Source organism: Bolinopsis microptera, chromosome 9, assembly GCF_026151205.1.
Source record: "Bolinopsis microptera isolate Bmic1 chromosome 9, MBARI_Bmic_1.0, whole genome shotgun sequence".
Classification (NCBI taxonomy): domain Eukaryota; kingdom Metazoa; phylum Ctenophora; class Tentaculata; order Lobata; family Bolinopsidae; genus Bolinopsis; species Bolinopsis microptera.
In genome coordinates this window covers 5,685,552-5,701,430 of record NC_087080.1, presented here as the reverse complement: position 1 = coordinate 5,701,430, position 15,879 = coordinate 5,685,552, and the positions used below count along the sequence as shown (strand labels likewise).

The following is a 15,879-nucleotide window of genomic DNA, read 5'->3' as shown; positions in this document are numbered from 1 at the left end:
TTGAGGAGCGTACTGTTGACTCAGTTACGAGCATGGCTTGTCCGCCGCCGCCGAACGCCGCCGCCGCCGGGTGATTTTGCCACGCCGAACGCCGCCGATACACCCCGGCGTACATCGGCGTACGGCGTGCATTTTCTGACTTCAAAATAATTCTGTCTTCATTTGAAGATATCAGTGTTACTGATAGCGATTAGCGGCTAGGGGCAACACACACATGATACACACCTTTAGCTAACTTAACAATATTGATTATCAAAAGAACTGAGCAGATACCTTGTACCTACTCATAAGTTTGACTGAAGAAGAAATTTTACAATTCGAACTTTTTAGATTTTGGGCCGATAGGCAAAAAACTTTCCCAATACTCTCAAACATAGTAAGAAAAGTGCATTGTATACCTGCCAGTAGTGCGGAAATTGAAAGAACCTGGTCGGCTGCAGGTTTAATTCTTTCTAGTCAGCGATCTAGGATGAATGTTAAGAATTTCAAATATACACTGTTTTGTTCTAAAAACTATGATTTTGTTTCCAACAAAAAATATTGAGAGATCCATTGATTTCAGCAATAATTTATTGTTTATGTATTTTACCTTGAATAAAATAATTGTATCAATTTGTCTCAACTTTTATTTGATAGCAGATAATACCATAACAATATACCAACATCATTTGTTGAAGTTAAGTCTAAATTACCCTAATTAAGTACATGATCATATTCATATTTCATAGACCTCAATTTAGTTGGCCTTGATTTCACGGCTCACGCCGGCGTACGCCGCCGCCGATCCATTTAGCCACGGCGGACAAGCCTGACAGGGAGTGCACCACCAAACGACCAACCAGTCTAAAATCCTGTCACCTTGGATTCCGTACTTTCTTCTGATGTTGGGTCTAAGGGAGAGACCTCATGCACACATCGCAGCTTGTGGGCAGCAAATAAAGCCCACGCAGCCACAAAAAGCACCACAACACCCGTCGCACCAATAACCAGGGTAGCAAGAGTCTCGCGCGTTTAAACCAAAGATTACACAGGGACAAAACCAAGCTAGCAGAATGTCTCCGATATCTCGTCTGTGCATCCAAACAGACCATGACTCCATTCGTTTTTCCTTAGAGTACCATCTTCTACTGATACTAGAAGCGGCACATTGTCGTCCATGAGTATATCTTTGGCAGAAAGTGTTAGAAAGTTTGTGACAACATAAACCGAATACCGGTTTTAGATACAAAAAGCTGTAACAAACAGATATTATGAGGTAGAACTGTCAGAAGATTGTTTACCGGAATTTAAGAGGGTTAGCGTAATTTTAAACTCTGTTAACTAAGGCACCACTAGCCTATTGTTTGCGGTCACGGGTCAAAGCAGAAATTTAATCAGGGTTCACCCTGATTTTTTGTGAAACTTGGTTTCGAGATTTGCCGGGCATTTTTCAGAATTTGGCCGCCAATTTTTTTAAAGGCCTATATAAAAATATTGAAACCCTAAATTGAGTTCTATTGTTTTGAGCGAAATCAGTTACGCAAATATCGTGAACTGAGATATGGGCGATTTTGTTCATTTTTTGCGATTATTTGAACACAAAATCCACAGTTAGGTAGATACTGAGCTTATAATTATAGAGAATGTAAGTATAGGCTTACCTTCCATATAAAGTTGGTTTCATTCAAAAATATTGATATTTGACCAATTTATGGGCCAAAATCGATCAAATTTGGTGCGTATGCCCAAATAATATGGCCATATGGTTTTTGGCTCATAACTAAGTCATTTTTCGTCCGATCTTGATGAAAATTCATATACGAGTTCAGGGGACCTCTAGCTACAATTAGTAGAGCACCTAAAATCTGGGTTTTGGGCATGTTCAGGGTATTTGGCTAAATTGGGCCTAATTTGGACCAAATATGGGCGTGGCTGCCCCGCGGGTACCGTTTGGCGGTTGGGGTCCGGGACCCCTCAAAAATTTGGTCACTAGTCCTAGTTTGTTGGTCAACTGCTATCTTAAAACCAAGTTTCACAAAAAATCAGGGTGAACCCCTCCCCCCTTAAAGCAACAACTGTCAGCATTAGAAGTTACAACCCGAGATTATGAGAATATCAAAACTATGTGACTGCAGCTAAGCCTCATTTTTGACTTCACTGAAGTGATTAGGTAAAGAGATTCAATCAGTCAATTATTTGGAGGGCAAGATGTAACTAACTATGTAAACTGCACTACGATCATAATGCATATTGCATATAATATAACATACAAATAAAACGGCGAGTTAACTGGTATGAAGCTCCCCTCCAGGGTAGAACAATCTTCCAACTGGAGAAATCCATACAAACACCATAATATAATGTAACATATTATATAATATTATACATATTACATATATATATATATTATATAATATATACAAAACCGTTCTTATTGAACGGTGTAAGAAAGAGCAAAAGGGATGCAATGAAAGGTTCGGGAAATATCTGTGATATTAGTTACTCAATGTTATATTTCGATGAATTGAAATTCGATCCAACGTTGCATCAAAAGAGGAACACAATATACGGCACATGCCCTATATTCCTCATTTTGAAAATGCCTAGAGAACATTCCTCTTGTTCATACAGTGAATTTTGACTTTTGACTTTTGAATCGTTTGATCCGTTTAATACAGTGATATACTACACCTTCGGCAACCGGACTAATTTAATATTTACATCTCCATAAGATTAACAAATTACCAGGCTTTCGGGCCCTTATCACTCCATACCAGTGTGTCATCCAATGCTACCATTCAAAATGTGCTGTTGACATTGTGCCCGAAATTCATGGAACCCATAATATGACAAGGATAATTATAATTAATATCAATTAATTATAATTAATTAAATATAATATCTAGCAGTTATTTATTGGTAACATTGTAGTTAATTCAACAATCACACACTTGGGTATGCATACGCATTACGCACTATCATACTTGAGCTTACAAGGGTTTGTACTGTGGTCGACGAACTGGTGAATGACCCCTAAGCTGGTGAATGAACCCTGAAAGTGAAAACACTTACTTTTTAAATTATTGGCGGAAAACTGATTTTTGGCTCCGCGATAATATAGCGAAAATACAGGTGGGTGATATATAGATATTGGGATAGAAAGCGCACAGAGACTTTCAAATACATAGGTGTACATTTTTCGCAATGTCCATCATTAATATACAGCTTATGAGTATGACACAACATATGTCCACACATGCTGGTTCAGTGAGGTTTCTCACGATTTGCAGCTAACGATCACCTTGTGTGCAGTGTGCACAACTGACTGTATCGTTATCTTTCGGGGAACAGTGTCATGAGGGGAACAGTGTCATGAGGGGAACAGTGTCATGAGAGGAACAGTGTCATGAGGGGAACAGTGTCATGAGGGGAACACTGTCATGAGGGGAACAGTGTCATGAGGGGAACAGTGTCATGAGGGGAACAGTGTCATGAGGGGAACAGTGTCGTGAGGGGAACAGTGTCATGAGGGGAACAGTGTCATGAGGGGAACACTGTCATGAGGGGAACAGTGTCATGAGGGGAACAGTGTCATGAGGGGAACAGTGTCGTGAGGCCATATTCCTGAACTATAACGAGGAGTCCGGACAGTAGGGAATTTGAAAATTATTTGTTGTTAAACATATGCTGACATTAATTATGTTGCCTCTTGATAGGACAAGGGATACTACAGTTTCACGAAATTAATTTCAAAGTCAAAATCGCGATCAGTCTATAACTATTATTATGAATCAAAATTAAAAAATTCGTCATAAATGTCGATAAATTTCCAAATATCGTAAAAGCAAGATTCAGGGCAAATTTTTAGGGATTTTAATCTCCAAAATCAAGAATTTTGCTGAAGATAAAACATACTATAGATTGTGGAAATTAATTCATTGTTCAACGATAGTTTGTATTTCAAGATGTGAGTATGAGTTGGCACGCTGGGTATCCAAGAGAAATTGTTTTTTAGGGGCGCTTATACTTATGAGGGACTCCAGGAGCATACTGTTGAGGAGCGTACTGTTGAGGGGGAGCATAGGACTGTGGAACTGCAGTTATCGGGTTCTGCTGTTGTTGCTCTACAACAACTTGAGTTGTAGAAGGCAGACTTTCTTTCAACTGCTGTCGTTCCTGATGTAGAGCACAGGGAGTGCACCACCAAACGACCAACCAGTCTAAAATCCTGTCACCTTGGATTCCGTACTTTCTTCTGATGTTGGGTCTAAGGGAAAGACCCCATGCACACATCGCAGCTTGTGGGCAGCAAATAAAGCCCAAGCAGCCCCAAAAAGCACCACAACACCCGTCGCACCAATAACCAGGGTAGCAAGAGTCTCGCGCGTTTAAACCAAAGATTACACAGGGACAAAACCAAGCTAGTAGACATTCCCCGATATCGTCTGTGCATCCAAACAGACCATGACTCCATTCGTTTTTCCTTAGAGTACCATCTTCTACTGATACTAGAAGCGGCACATTGTCGTCCATGAGTATATCTCTGGCAGAAAGTGTTAGAAAGTTTGTGACAGCATAAACCGAATACCGGTTTTAGATACAAAAAGCTGTAACAAACAGATATTATGAGGTAGAACTGTCAGAAGATTGTTTACCGGAATTTAAGAGGGTTAGCGTAATTTTAAACTCTGTTAACTAAGGCACCACTAGCCTATTGTTTGCGGTCACGGGTCAAAGCAGAAATTTAATCAGGGTTCACCCTGATTTTTTTGTGAAACTTGGTTTCGAGATTTGCCGGGCATTTTTCAGAATTTGGCCGCCAATTTTTTTTAAAGGCCTATATACAAATATTGAAACCCTAAATTGAGTTCTATTGTTTTGAGCGAAATCAGTTACGCAAATATCGTGAACTGAGATATGGGAGATTTTGTTCATTTTTTGCGATTATTTGAACACTAAATCCACAGTTAGGTAGATACTGAGCTTATAATTATAGAGAATGTAAGTATAGGCTTACCTTCCATATAAAGTTGGTTTCATTCAAAAATATTGATATTTGACCAATTTATGGGCCAAAATCGATCAAATTTGGTGCGTATGCCCAAATAATATGGCCATATGGTTTTTGGCTCATAACTAAGTCATTTTTCGTCCGATCTTGATGAAAATTCATATACGAGTTCAGGGGACCTCTAGCTACAATTAGTAGAGCACCTAAAATCTGGGTTTTGGGCATGTTCAGGGTATTTGGCTAAATTGGGCCTAATTTGGACCAAATATGGGCGTGGCTGCCCCGCGGGTACCGTTTGGCGGTTGGGGTCCGGGACCCCTCAAAAATTTGGTCACTAGTCCTAGTTTGTTGGTCAACTGCTATCTTAAAACCAAGTTTCACAAAAAATCAGGGTGAACCCCTCCCCCCTTAAAGCAACAAATGTCAGCATTAGAAGTTACAACCCGAGATTATGAGAATATCAAAACTATGTGACTGCAGCTAAGCCTCATTTTTGACTTCACTGAAGTGATTAGGTAAAGAGATTCAATCAGTCAATTATTTGGAGGGCAAGATGTAACTAACTATGTAAACTGCACTACGATCATAATGCATATAATATAACATACACATAAAACGGCGAGTTAACTGGTATGAAGCTCCCCTCCAGGGTAGAACAATCTTCCAACTGGAGAAATCCATACAAACACCATAATATAATGTAACATATTATATAATATTATACATATTACATATATATATATATATTATATAATATATACAAAACCGTTCTTATTGAACGGTGTAAGAAAGAGAAAAAGGTTGCAATGAAAGGTTCGGGAAATATCTGTGATATTAGTTACTCGATGTTATATTTCGATGAATTGAAATTCGATCCAACGTTGCATCAAAAGAGGAACACAATATACGGCACATGCCCTATATTCCTCATTTTGAAAATGCCTAGAGAACATTCCTCTTGTTCATACAGTGAATTTTGACTTTTGACTTTTGAATCGTTTAATCCGTTTAATACAGTGATATACTACAACTTCGACAACCGGACTAATTTAATGTTTACATCTCCATAAGATTAACAAATTACCAGGCTTTCGGGCCCTTATCACTCCATACCAGTGTGTCATCCAATGCTACCATTCAAAATGTGCTGTTGACATTGTGCCCGAAATTCATGGAACTTATAATATGACAAGGATAATTATAATTAATATCAATTAATTATAATTAACTAAATATAATATCTAGCAGTTATTTATTGGTAACATTGTAGTTAATTCAACAATCACACACTTGGGTATGCATACGCATTACGCACTATCATACTTGAGCTTACAAGGGTTTGTACTGTGGTCGACGAACTGGTGAATGACCCCTAAGCTGGTGAATGAACCCTGAAAGTGAAAACAATTACTTTTTGAATTATTGGCGGAAAACTGATTTTTGGCTCCGCGATAATATAGCGAAAATACAGGTGGGTGATATATAGATATTGGGATAGAAAGCGCACAGAGACTTTCAAATACATAGGTGTACATTTTTCGCAATGTCCATCATTAATATACAGCTTATGAGTATGACACAACATATGTCCACAAATGCTGGTTCAGTGAGGTTTCTCATGATTTGCAGCTAACGATCAGGCTTGTCCGCCGCCGCCGAACGCCGCCGCCGCCGGGTGATTTTGCCACGCCGAACGCCGCCGATACACCCCGGCGTACATCGGCGTACGGCGTGCATTTTCTGACTTCAAAATAATTCTGTCTTCATTTGAAGATATCAGTGTTACTGATAGCGATTAGCGGCTAGGGGCAACACACACATGATACACACCTTTAGCTAACTTAACAATATTGATTATCAAAAGAACTGAGCAGATACCTTGTACCTACTCATAAGTTTGACTGAAGAAGAAATTTTACAATTCGAACTTTTTAGATTTTGGGCCGATAGGCAAAAAACTTTCCCAATACTCTCAAACATAGTAAGAAAAGTGCATTGTATACCTGCCAGTAGTGCGGAAATTGAAAGAACCTGGTCGGCTGCAGGTTTAATTCTTTCTAGTCAGCGATCTAGGATGAATGTTAAGAATTTCAAATATACACTGTTTTGTTCTAAAAACTATGATTTTGTTTCCAACAAAAAATATTGAGAGATCCATTGATTTCAGCAATAATTTATTGTTTATGTATTTTACCTTGAATAAAATAATTGTATCAATTTGTCTCAACTTTTATTTGATAGCAGATAATACCATAACAATATACCAACATCATTTGTTGAAGTTAAGTCTAAATTACCCTAATTAAGTACATGATCATATTCATATTTCATAGACCTCAATTTAGTTGGCCTTGATTTCACGGCTCACGCCGGCGTACGCCGCCGCCGCCGGTGTAATTTTAGTGAAACGCCGCCGCCGATCCATTTAGCCACGGCGGACAAGCCTGCTAACGATCACCTTGTGTGCACAACTGACTGTATCGTTATCTTTCGGGGAACAGTGTCATGAGGGGAACAGTGTCATGAGGGGAACAGTGTCATGAGGGGAACAGTGTCATGAGGGGAACAGTGTCATGAGGGGAACAGTGTCATGAGGGGAACAGTGTCATGAGGGGAACAGTGTCATGAGGGGAACAGCGTCATGAGGGGGACAGTGTCATGAGGGAACAGTGTCATGAGGCCATATTCCTTAATTATATTTATAACGAGGAGTCCGGACAGTAGGGAATTTGAAAAATTATTTGTTGTTAAACATATTATGCTGACATTAATTATGTTGTTCAAAAATAAACAAAAACGTCATCAATGTCGATACATTTTAAAGAAATTATCAAATATCGTAAAAGCAAGATTCAGGGCATATTTTTAGGGATTTTAATCTCCAAAATCAAGAATTTGGCTAAAGATAAAACATACTATAGATAGTGGAAATTAATTCATTTTTCAACGATAATTTGTATTTAAAGATGTGAGTTTGAGTTCGCACGCTGGGCATCCAAGAGAAGTTGTCTTTTAGGGGCACACTAATACTGATGAGGGAAAGCATAGGACTGCGGAACTGCAGTTATCGGGTTCTGCTGCTCTACAACAACTTGAGTTGTAGAAGGCAGACTTTCTTTCAACTGCTGTCGTTCCTGAAGTAGAGCACAAGGAGTGCACCACCAAACGACCAACCAGTCTAAAATCCTGTCACCTTGGATTCCGTACTTTCTTCTGATGTTGGGTCTAAGGGAAAGACCCCATGCACAGTTGATTGCACACATCGCAGCTTGTTGGCAGAAAATAAAGCCCAAGCTGAAGCAGCCCCAAAAAGAATAACCCAACGCACACATTGCGACTGGAAAACAGAAAATAAAGCCCCCACAAAAAGCACCACAAATCCCGTTGCACCAATACCCAGGGTAGCAAGAGTCTCGCGCGTTTACACCAAAGATCACAAAAGGACAAAACCAAGCTAGCAGAATTTCTCCGATATCGTCTGTGCATCCAAACAGACCATGACTCCATTCGTTTTTCCTTAGAATACCATCTTCTACTGATACTAGAAGCGGCACCTTGTCATCCATCAGTATATCTCTGGCAGAAAGTGTTATAAAGTTTGTGACAACATAACGGGGGGGGGGGGGGGGGATCAGGTACCAAGTGCCGTACGTGACATCGACTAAGTGCAACTTTGAAATTTACAAAAAATGCCCACCCACCCACTTCGCGGTACTAACTGTTTTCTCGGATAATACAATAATATAACATACAAATAAAACGGCCGGTTAACTGGTATGAAGCTCCCCTCCAGGGTAGAACAATCTTCCAACTGGAGAAATCCATACAAACACCATAATATAATATAATATTATACATATTACATATATATATATATTATATAATATATACAAAACCGTTCTTATTGAACGGTGTAAGAAAGAGAAAAAGGGATGCAATGAAAGGTTCGGGAAATATCTGTGATATTAGTTACTCAATGTTATATTTCGATGAATTGATCGTCACCACGCTGGGCGTTTTCACGTACCCACACATACCGAGCGTACACTTACTCTTTAGGGTCACGTGCTGTCCTAGGAGGAGTAGCTGCAGGTTATCCTTAGTCACAAATTTCTGGGTCACGTGCTCGTAGGATGTTGGGTGTGAGTTGAAGCTTGAGTTTATGTAAGAGAAGGCTTCTAGTTCTGGACCAAGCAGAGCATGGGTCTCTGCGACCACCGCTTCCACAAACATTGCACTCAATTTATCCAGCTTTCGTATAGCTGTTAGCACATTAACGCAAAGCACTGCAGGCAGGTCAAACTTGTTGAACTTTATCCAATCTATTATTATCTCAACAACCACAAAGTCTATCAGATTACCCTCGTATTGTACAGGAACAGTTGGTAAATGATGTTGAAATGCCAGGAGAAGCTCCCTGTCTGTGCATCTCCTCCACCGCCTGTCCTCAAATAGTCCAGATTATTCTTCGTCCTGATCGTCTTTTACCAAAGTTACTTGTCATCATAGTGGTCATAATCTTTTGCGTTATCTGCTGCTCCATTCGGAAGAGACTCCTCATTTCTTCCATTTTTGGTCACTGATTCCATCAGATCGTCAAAAAATGTTCTAAAATCCGGCAAGATGAGTTTAACGAAGAGTGGGCTCCTATCCAGTTCTTGGTGGGTTTTGTTCAGCTCCCTCTCGACAGCACATTATCCTGGACATACTGTTAGAATCCCCGACTGTCCCGCTTGATGCCCGCAGCAGCTCCACGGAAATGTAGTTCAGTCCAATTATCTGCACCCAGTCCAGGTTGTGTTTTATCAAATTGGAGATGATACCTGTTACTTCACTCAAAGTAGCTAATCGAACAAATAGACGGATAATGTGGATAACATCAGAGCAGGAGCCGTAATCTTTTATCTTATCGTACATATTGACTACGTCTAAGAAATTGGCCGGCTTTATATGATTTTTTATCCACTGTGTGTTAACTTGAACTAATTCTGGGATATCATAAATCAAGCCGAATATAATTCCCATCTGTGGTGATAAAAGCTTAATGAGAAAACAATTAATGAAAAACCAGAAGCTTACTGACAATTTCAAGGATCTGGTAAACCACGCTCGCGTACTTGCAATTCAAGTTATGTTAATCCAAGAAAATGTGGCATTCAACCTGGATGTAATAGCTTAGTTATATACAACTACCAGTGTTTTGCTTATCGCTCCCTAATCTAACTAAACTAACGCTGGCTAGTTTAACGAATATATGACATCTAACTTAGCTCTGCAAATACATTATCTTTCGCCGCGATTTTGCCTAGTTTGGCTGTCGCGCGGCGCCGCGAGTTTTGGCCTGAATAATCGCGATTTTCTTTTGTCCTTGCAGTACGGCCGGGACTTCACTATCGCAGTTGAAATGCAAAAGTATAAACCCGCCTATTATATTTGAAAACACGCATTACATTGTCGTATGAAAGTATGAACTCTCTCAACAGTCCATACAGACCGCAATAAGTGCCCCCTGCCCCCTAGTAAAGTAATAAGCTTATAGTATTACATAACAGTGAATCTTGCAGCTAACCTAATTATGATTTATGTACCAACGCTGCCTATGTAGTAATGGGAGAGAGAGAGAGAGAGCGAGGAGGGACAAAAATTGAGCCACATTAGTGGTACAAAACCATCAATTAAACCACTTACCACCGGCCGATTTTTTTATAATTTGCTTATTGGTTTCGTCAGAGTTTTGTCGGCACTATACCGAAAAAACCAGTCCCGTAATCTTACCGTTTTCTCAATTAAGCCGCTTGGAAGTTTCCCACACACACACAGATTTATTGAGATTATATATATAGATCATATTTCACACAGAGACACACTCATATTTCAACTCATTGACATTCGGTGAAGCATTTAGTTGAGGGCAAGTTAAGGTTTGCGATTCATCAGCAATTGTACTTTGCGGTGAGAATATTGGTGACTTGCAAACATGAACTAGAATTTTATTGTTTTTAATTGAAGGTGAACGAGGCTTACTCGGACGCTTTTATTCGTAATTATGCCTTTAATTCATATACCTTATAATTGCTATTTGCTTCTAAGAACTGTCCATTGAGATGTAAGCTGTCTAAGATGTGCTCATGGAAAAACAGCAGTGTCCACTTATCTGACGTTAGTTTGTTGAAGTTTGGCTAGCTCCGTGTCGCGCTCAGTTAATATTCGTTGTATACATTATTAAGATTGTAGTACGGTTTACAAATCTGTGGTTAGCCAGGCCACGTATTCTCGCCCTCCGAACAATTGATTGGACCGGTTTATCTAGTATCACTTCAGTGAGGTCAAAATGAGGCTGCAAGCACGTGGTTATGATATTATTATTGGTTATCTCATGTTGTGACATCTAATGCTGACAGTGTTTACGATTTGTGTCTTGACAACTGAACAATTAGTTTAGCGAGAACAGTTTAACCTCCTTACATAATCACAATTTAAGCTTCTTTTTTTTGTATCTAAATTATGATATATCGGCTTCTTATTAAATTGCCAAATAAATTTCAAAATGGTTGTTGCCACAACTTTTAACACTTCCTGCCAGATATATACTGATGGGTGACAAGGTGCCGCTTTTAGTATCAGTAGAAGATGGTATTCCAAGGAACAACGAGTGGAGTCATGGTCTGTTTGGATGCACAGACGATATTGGAGAATGTCTGCTAGTTTGGTTTTGTCCCTGTGTAATCTTCGGTTTAATTGCGCGGGATTCCTGCCACCCGGGTTATTGGTGCGACGGGTTTTTTGGTGCTTTATGTGGCTGCTTGGGCTTTATTTTCTGCCAGCAAGCTGCGATGTGTGCATGGGGTCTTTCCCTTAGACCCAACATCAGAAGAAAGTATAGAATCCAAGGTGACTGGATTTTGGATTTGTTGTCCGTTTGCTTTTGCACTCCCTGTGCTCTATATCAGGAACGACAGCAGTTGAAAGAAAGTGTGCCTCCTACAAATCAAGTTGTTGTAGTGCAGCAACAGCAGAACGCGATAACTGCAGTTCCGCAGTCCTATGCTCCCCTTCAACAGTATGACCCTCAAGAGTATGCCGCTGAAGCCCCTCCAAAATATTAAAAACAAAACTATGTCTGTAGTCTCAAGGTGCATCACTCTTTTAGACTTGAAAGCTTTGTGCAGCGGTGCCCTAACCTAGGATTTAAAGTCATCGTCATATCTTTATAGACGTAGCATTATTATATAGTTAAACAATGAATAATAATAATAATTTCCTTGTCTTTAACCGGATTCGATTCACTTTATTGGTTTGGATACATTCACTCTTTGGCTATCGGATTTGGATTCCAGTATCGCGTATCTGAAATTATTACTTTAATGCAATATAGATCAATAGTAGAACTTGTAAACTTGTAAAACTTGTAAAACTTGTAAAACTTGTAAAACTTGCAAAAATATAATACAAAATGATTGATAGTTAAAATTGTTGATCGAGAAAGTGTTTTAATGTGTGCTTGTCTTGAATGTTTACATTTCGAGACTCTAGTGTCAAATCTGATTACAATCAAGCAATGATATGTTTAATAATGAAGAAGTATGTAACTAAAGTAATGAAGCATTATGCTCAGAATAATGAGAAATCAGGTAGAAAATTTGAAGGATACAACTAAAACGTCTGGCGGAATTAAAATTGAGAACAGTGATTTGGGTCAGAAAAATTTGGCCGGCAGGGTATTGATGTGGACACTGCAGTAATTATGAGATATAGTTACATTATGCATTCATTCTACGATTACTTTAACAGTTAAAGACCGTGCCCAGTCCCTTTTTTACTTAAGCGCAGATCTAGTCAGAAAAATAGTATCTACTATTAATATCTCCATTATGTTTGTTCCATCAAAATTACAAAGTCAGTACGATAAAAGGTATAAATGTGAAAGAGTTGTGCTAATATTATTATTCTGTATTCACCACATCAGACCAGTTATAAGGTCTGATGGAACAAGATACCCTGAATGCAGCGGTAAAAATGTACTCAACAAAACAATACACAAATCTATTTTCACTTTCAATATGTTCATTCAAATTAAGTTTCACTTAATTTTCGTACCTTGTTTCACTTTCGCTATGTTTCACTTTCTTATCTAGTTTCTTCTCAGGTGGTGTGTATCACGTTTATCAGCTACATGTGTCTGTGTGCGTACTACACGATTTTCAAGTTGAGACTCTTTAACCTGTACTACATGGCACCCGCTCAGCAGACTGATGATTACTCGCTTCTTTTCTCAGGTTTTTCGATTACTTTCAATTTAGATTGACAATGGTGTGCTCATGATAGTTCATCTGATCCGATTTAAGTAGATATCTTGTGTATCGAGATGTAATTAAATGGGAATTAAATCCAGGAATTTATAATACTGTATAGTTATCTAAGGTATGTAAAAATGATTGAGGAACCCATTAATTATAACACTAATTATGATATTATAACTAATATAAAATAGTACTGACGATTTGTCTCCCCAGCTACGGTTCTGTCTCGTCTCACCACGCCCCTGTCTCTGAACTTCCTAGCCCTAGTCCACCAGGACACACGATACAACACAGACATACAGACAGCCTTTACCACTATCATGGGCAGCTTCGAAGTTATCCCTTTCATTGCACAAGGTTCGTTATTCGACAAGCAATGTAGAATTTGTTCCTTTCTTTAATGCTTATTTTATTTCAGCATCCAGAACTTTCATCATGAATATTACTTCACGTGGTCATTTCATTTTAACGATCGTTTAATTTGTTTTTAAATTTGAACTTCTACGTGAATTTTGCTAAAATTGAATTCAGCATACTTAGCTCAAACCGTGAGAGTCAAACGAGCATATAAATGATCATCATCTGATCTGAACACTGAACTAACGAATAATCCTGAATAATTCTGACAGGATTCAACGTGTATTACCCGATACTGATAGCGCTGATCGGTATAGCTACTCTGCTAAAGGTGGGGACCCGCTGCATGGCGTTCCTCGGGTTCCAGACCTTCGTTCAAGACGATGAGATCAGTATGGATTATGTGGAGGAGGGGAAACAGCTCCTAAATAGAGGTTCATGCCCAATATTCAATAATTGTAGTTAACTGATTTAATGTCTGATTATAATATATATATATTGTCGGTGAAAGGTGTCGAGACTCGAGATATGTCGAATACTCAAATATAATCACCAAATACTGAATATTCTAAGTATTATGTAATACTTATCGTTAATTCATTCTTCATAATGAGAGGGTTGTTGATAATATTAATTATAAATGGTGATATAACGTTGAATAACGTTGTTTCTCAGAGAGGAGGAGTAAGGAGAGAGGAGGAGGAGGAGGAGGAAAACAGGATCACAACAACTCATCAAAACCAAGCACCTCATCCAAACGATACGAGAGTAAGAAACTCCTTCCAAGCAAGTCTGCTGCAGGTTAGAATTTTGGTTTTTAGTTTAACTTCATTTCCAATCTTTAAAGATGTTTTTTCGTTAGCCAGTAATTTTCATGAATTATCATGTCGAACACACTAAACTCCCTCAGATCACACGAATTCGTTTGATAACGACAGAGCCAGACTTCTCGACTCAGAGGATTATGATGCTAACTCTCTACTCGACACAGCACCGTCATCCAGCTACAGGAAACAAAGCAAGAAATCGTCCCTCTTTGACGATGTTTGAGAGTCCTATCTCATTTTTGTGTAAATTAAGTATTAGAACGATTTGTCCTGCAACACTCTTGTCTGTTTCATACGATTTTATGAAAAGAAAAGCGTTAAAGAAAAGCAGGACTGTCATTTTAAGTTGAGATGTCTTTTCGTTGTTTTTTTCAGTGTCCATGTGATTGAGAGATTCATGTTCATCAGTTGTAAAATTACAAAGTAACTACCAACAAAGTGACTACCAATTTCGTTATTTTCAGTAGAATTGTTGGGTAAAAATTATTAATATAATAGCTCACTTTGTTGACTATACAGTGCAATGAAGTTCCTCGTGTTGTTCTATTCTTCTTGAAATATCTGTGTTTTTACGTTTAATGATACCTCCTTCTGGAGTCTGCTCGAAATCTGTTTTAAAATTATTTGTTTTGTGTTGAGCATGTTTTTATAGGGATCATTCACATTGTTACTTACTTGTTACTTACCTGTTACTTATTTTACGTCTTACACAAAAGGGGGGGGTTTGGATTTTGGAAAAGCTTACTGTAATTTCTACTGAAGAGCTATGTGTAAACTATGTGGTAAAGTGGCTCAGAATAACCTAAATTTGGCTTACCTTAGGGGTCATTCACGTATTACGTAATCAGCCGAGGGGGGGGGTGGGGTTTCCAAATGCTTACGGTTGATCCCGGGGGCGGGGGGGGGTTTGGTCGTTGATTACGTTATCTTTTTTACCCTCTAGAATAATAACACTATCACTCTGATAGTGATAAAATTTAGAAATTGATCGATTATCCGGCTATAATAGGGGGGGGGTCAACCTCATTTTACCTCATGAGGCCAGCCAAAAAAGGCAAAATTGGGATGAGGTAAAATGAGGTAAAATGAGGTAAATAAATCTAGTTTTCTAAGCCTTTTTTTAGAGACAAAAAAGGTTTATTCGAAGTCATTATACTATAATTCGAGGCTGTGCATGGTCTCCCATGATATTTAATGGTTTATTAGGGGTGATGTGGTCCCTGGGAAGGGGCATTCCCAGTTTAACCTACTTACTCTCCAAACTTGGGGTAAATACAACTTCGCATTATAATTATTATTTATTAAAAGAAAATCGAACATTTCAATTTCCATGATCCATTAGGAAATTGTTAATAGCACTTGCTAAGTTTTGTAAAGGAATTAGCAATAACTTTAGTGTCACTTT

The 15,879-nt window shown here is 38.7% G+C and overlaps 1 protein-coding gene across 1 annotated transcript in view; it reads left to right on the top strand.

Annotated features, from left to right (window-relative positions):
* The window catches only part of LOC134821270 (G-protein coupled receptor-associated protein LMBRD2-like), a 58,494-nt gene extending 43,309 nt beyond the window's left edge, over positions 1-15,185 (top strand). The window contains exons 10-14 of the mRNA XM_063831983.1: positions 13,137-13,266; positions 13,504-13,647; positions 13,920-14,081; positions 14,323-14,448; positions 14,558-15,185. Coding sequence (XP_063688053.1) covers positions 13,137-13,266; positions 13,504-13,647; positions 13,920-14,081; positions 14,323-14,448; positions 14,558-14,697 — 702 coding nt within the window. The 3' untranslated portion in view covers positions 14,698-15,185. The remainder of the gene's footprint in view (positions 1-13,136; positions 13,267-13,503; positions 13,648-13,919; positions 14,082-14,322; positions 14,449-14,557) is intronic.
* The last annotated feature ends 694 nt before the right edge of the window (positions 15,186-15,879 follow it).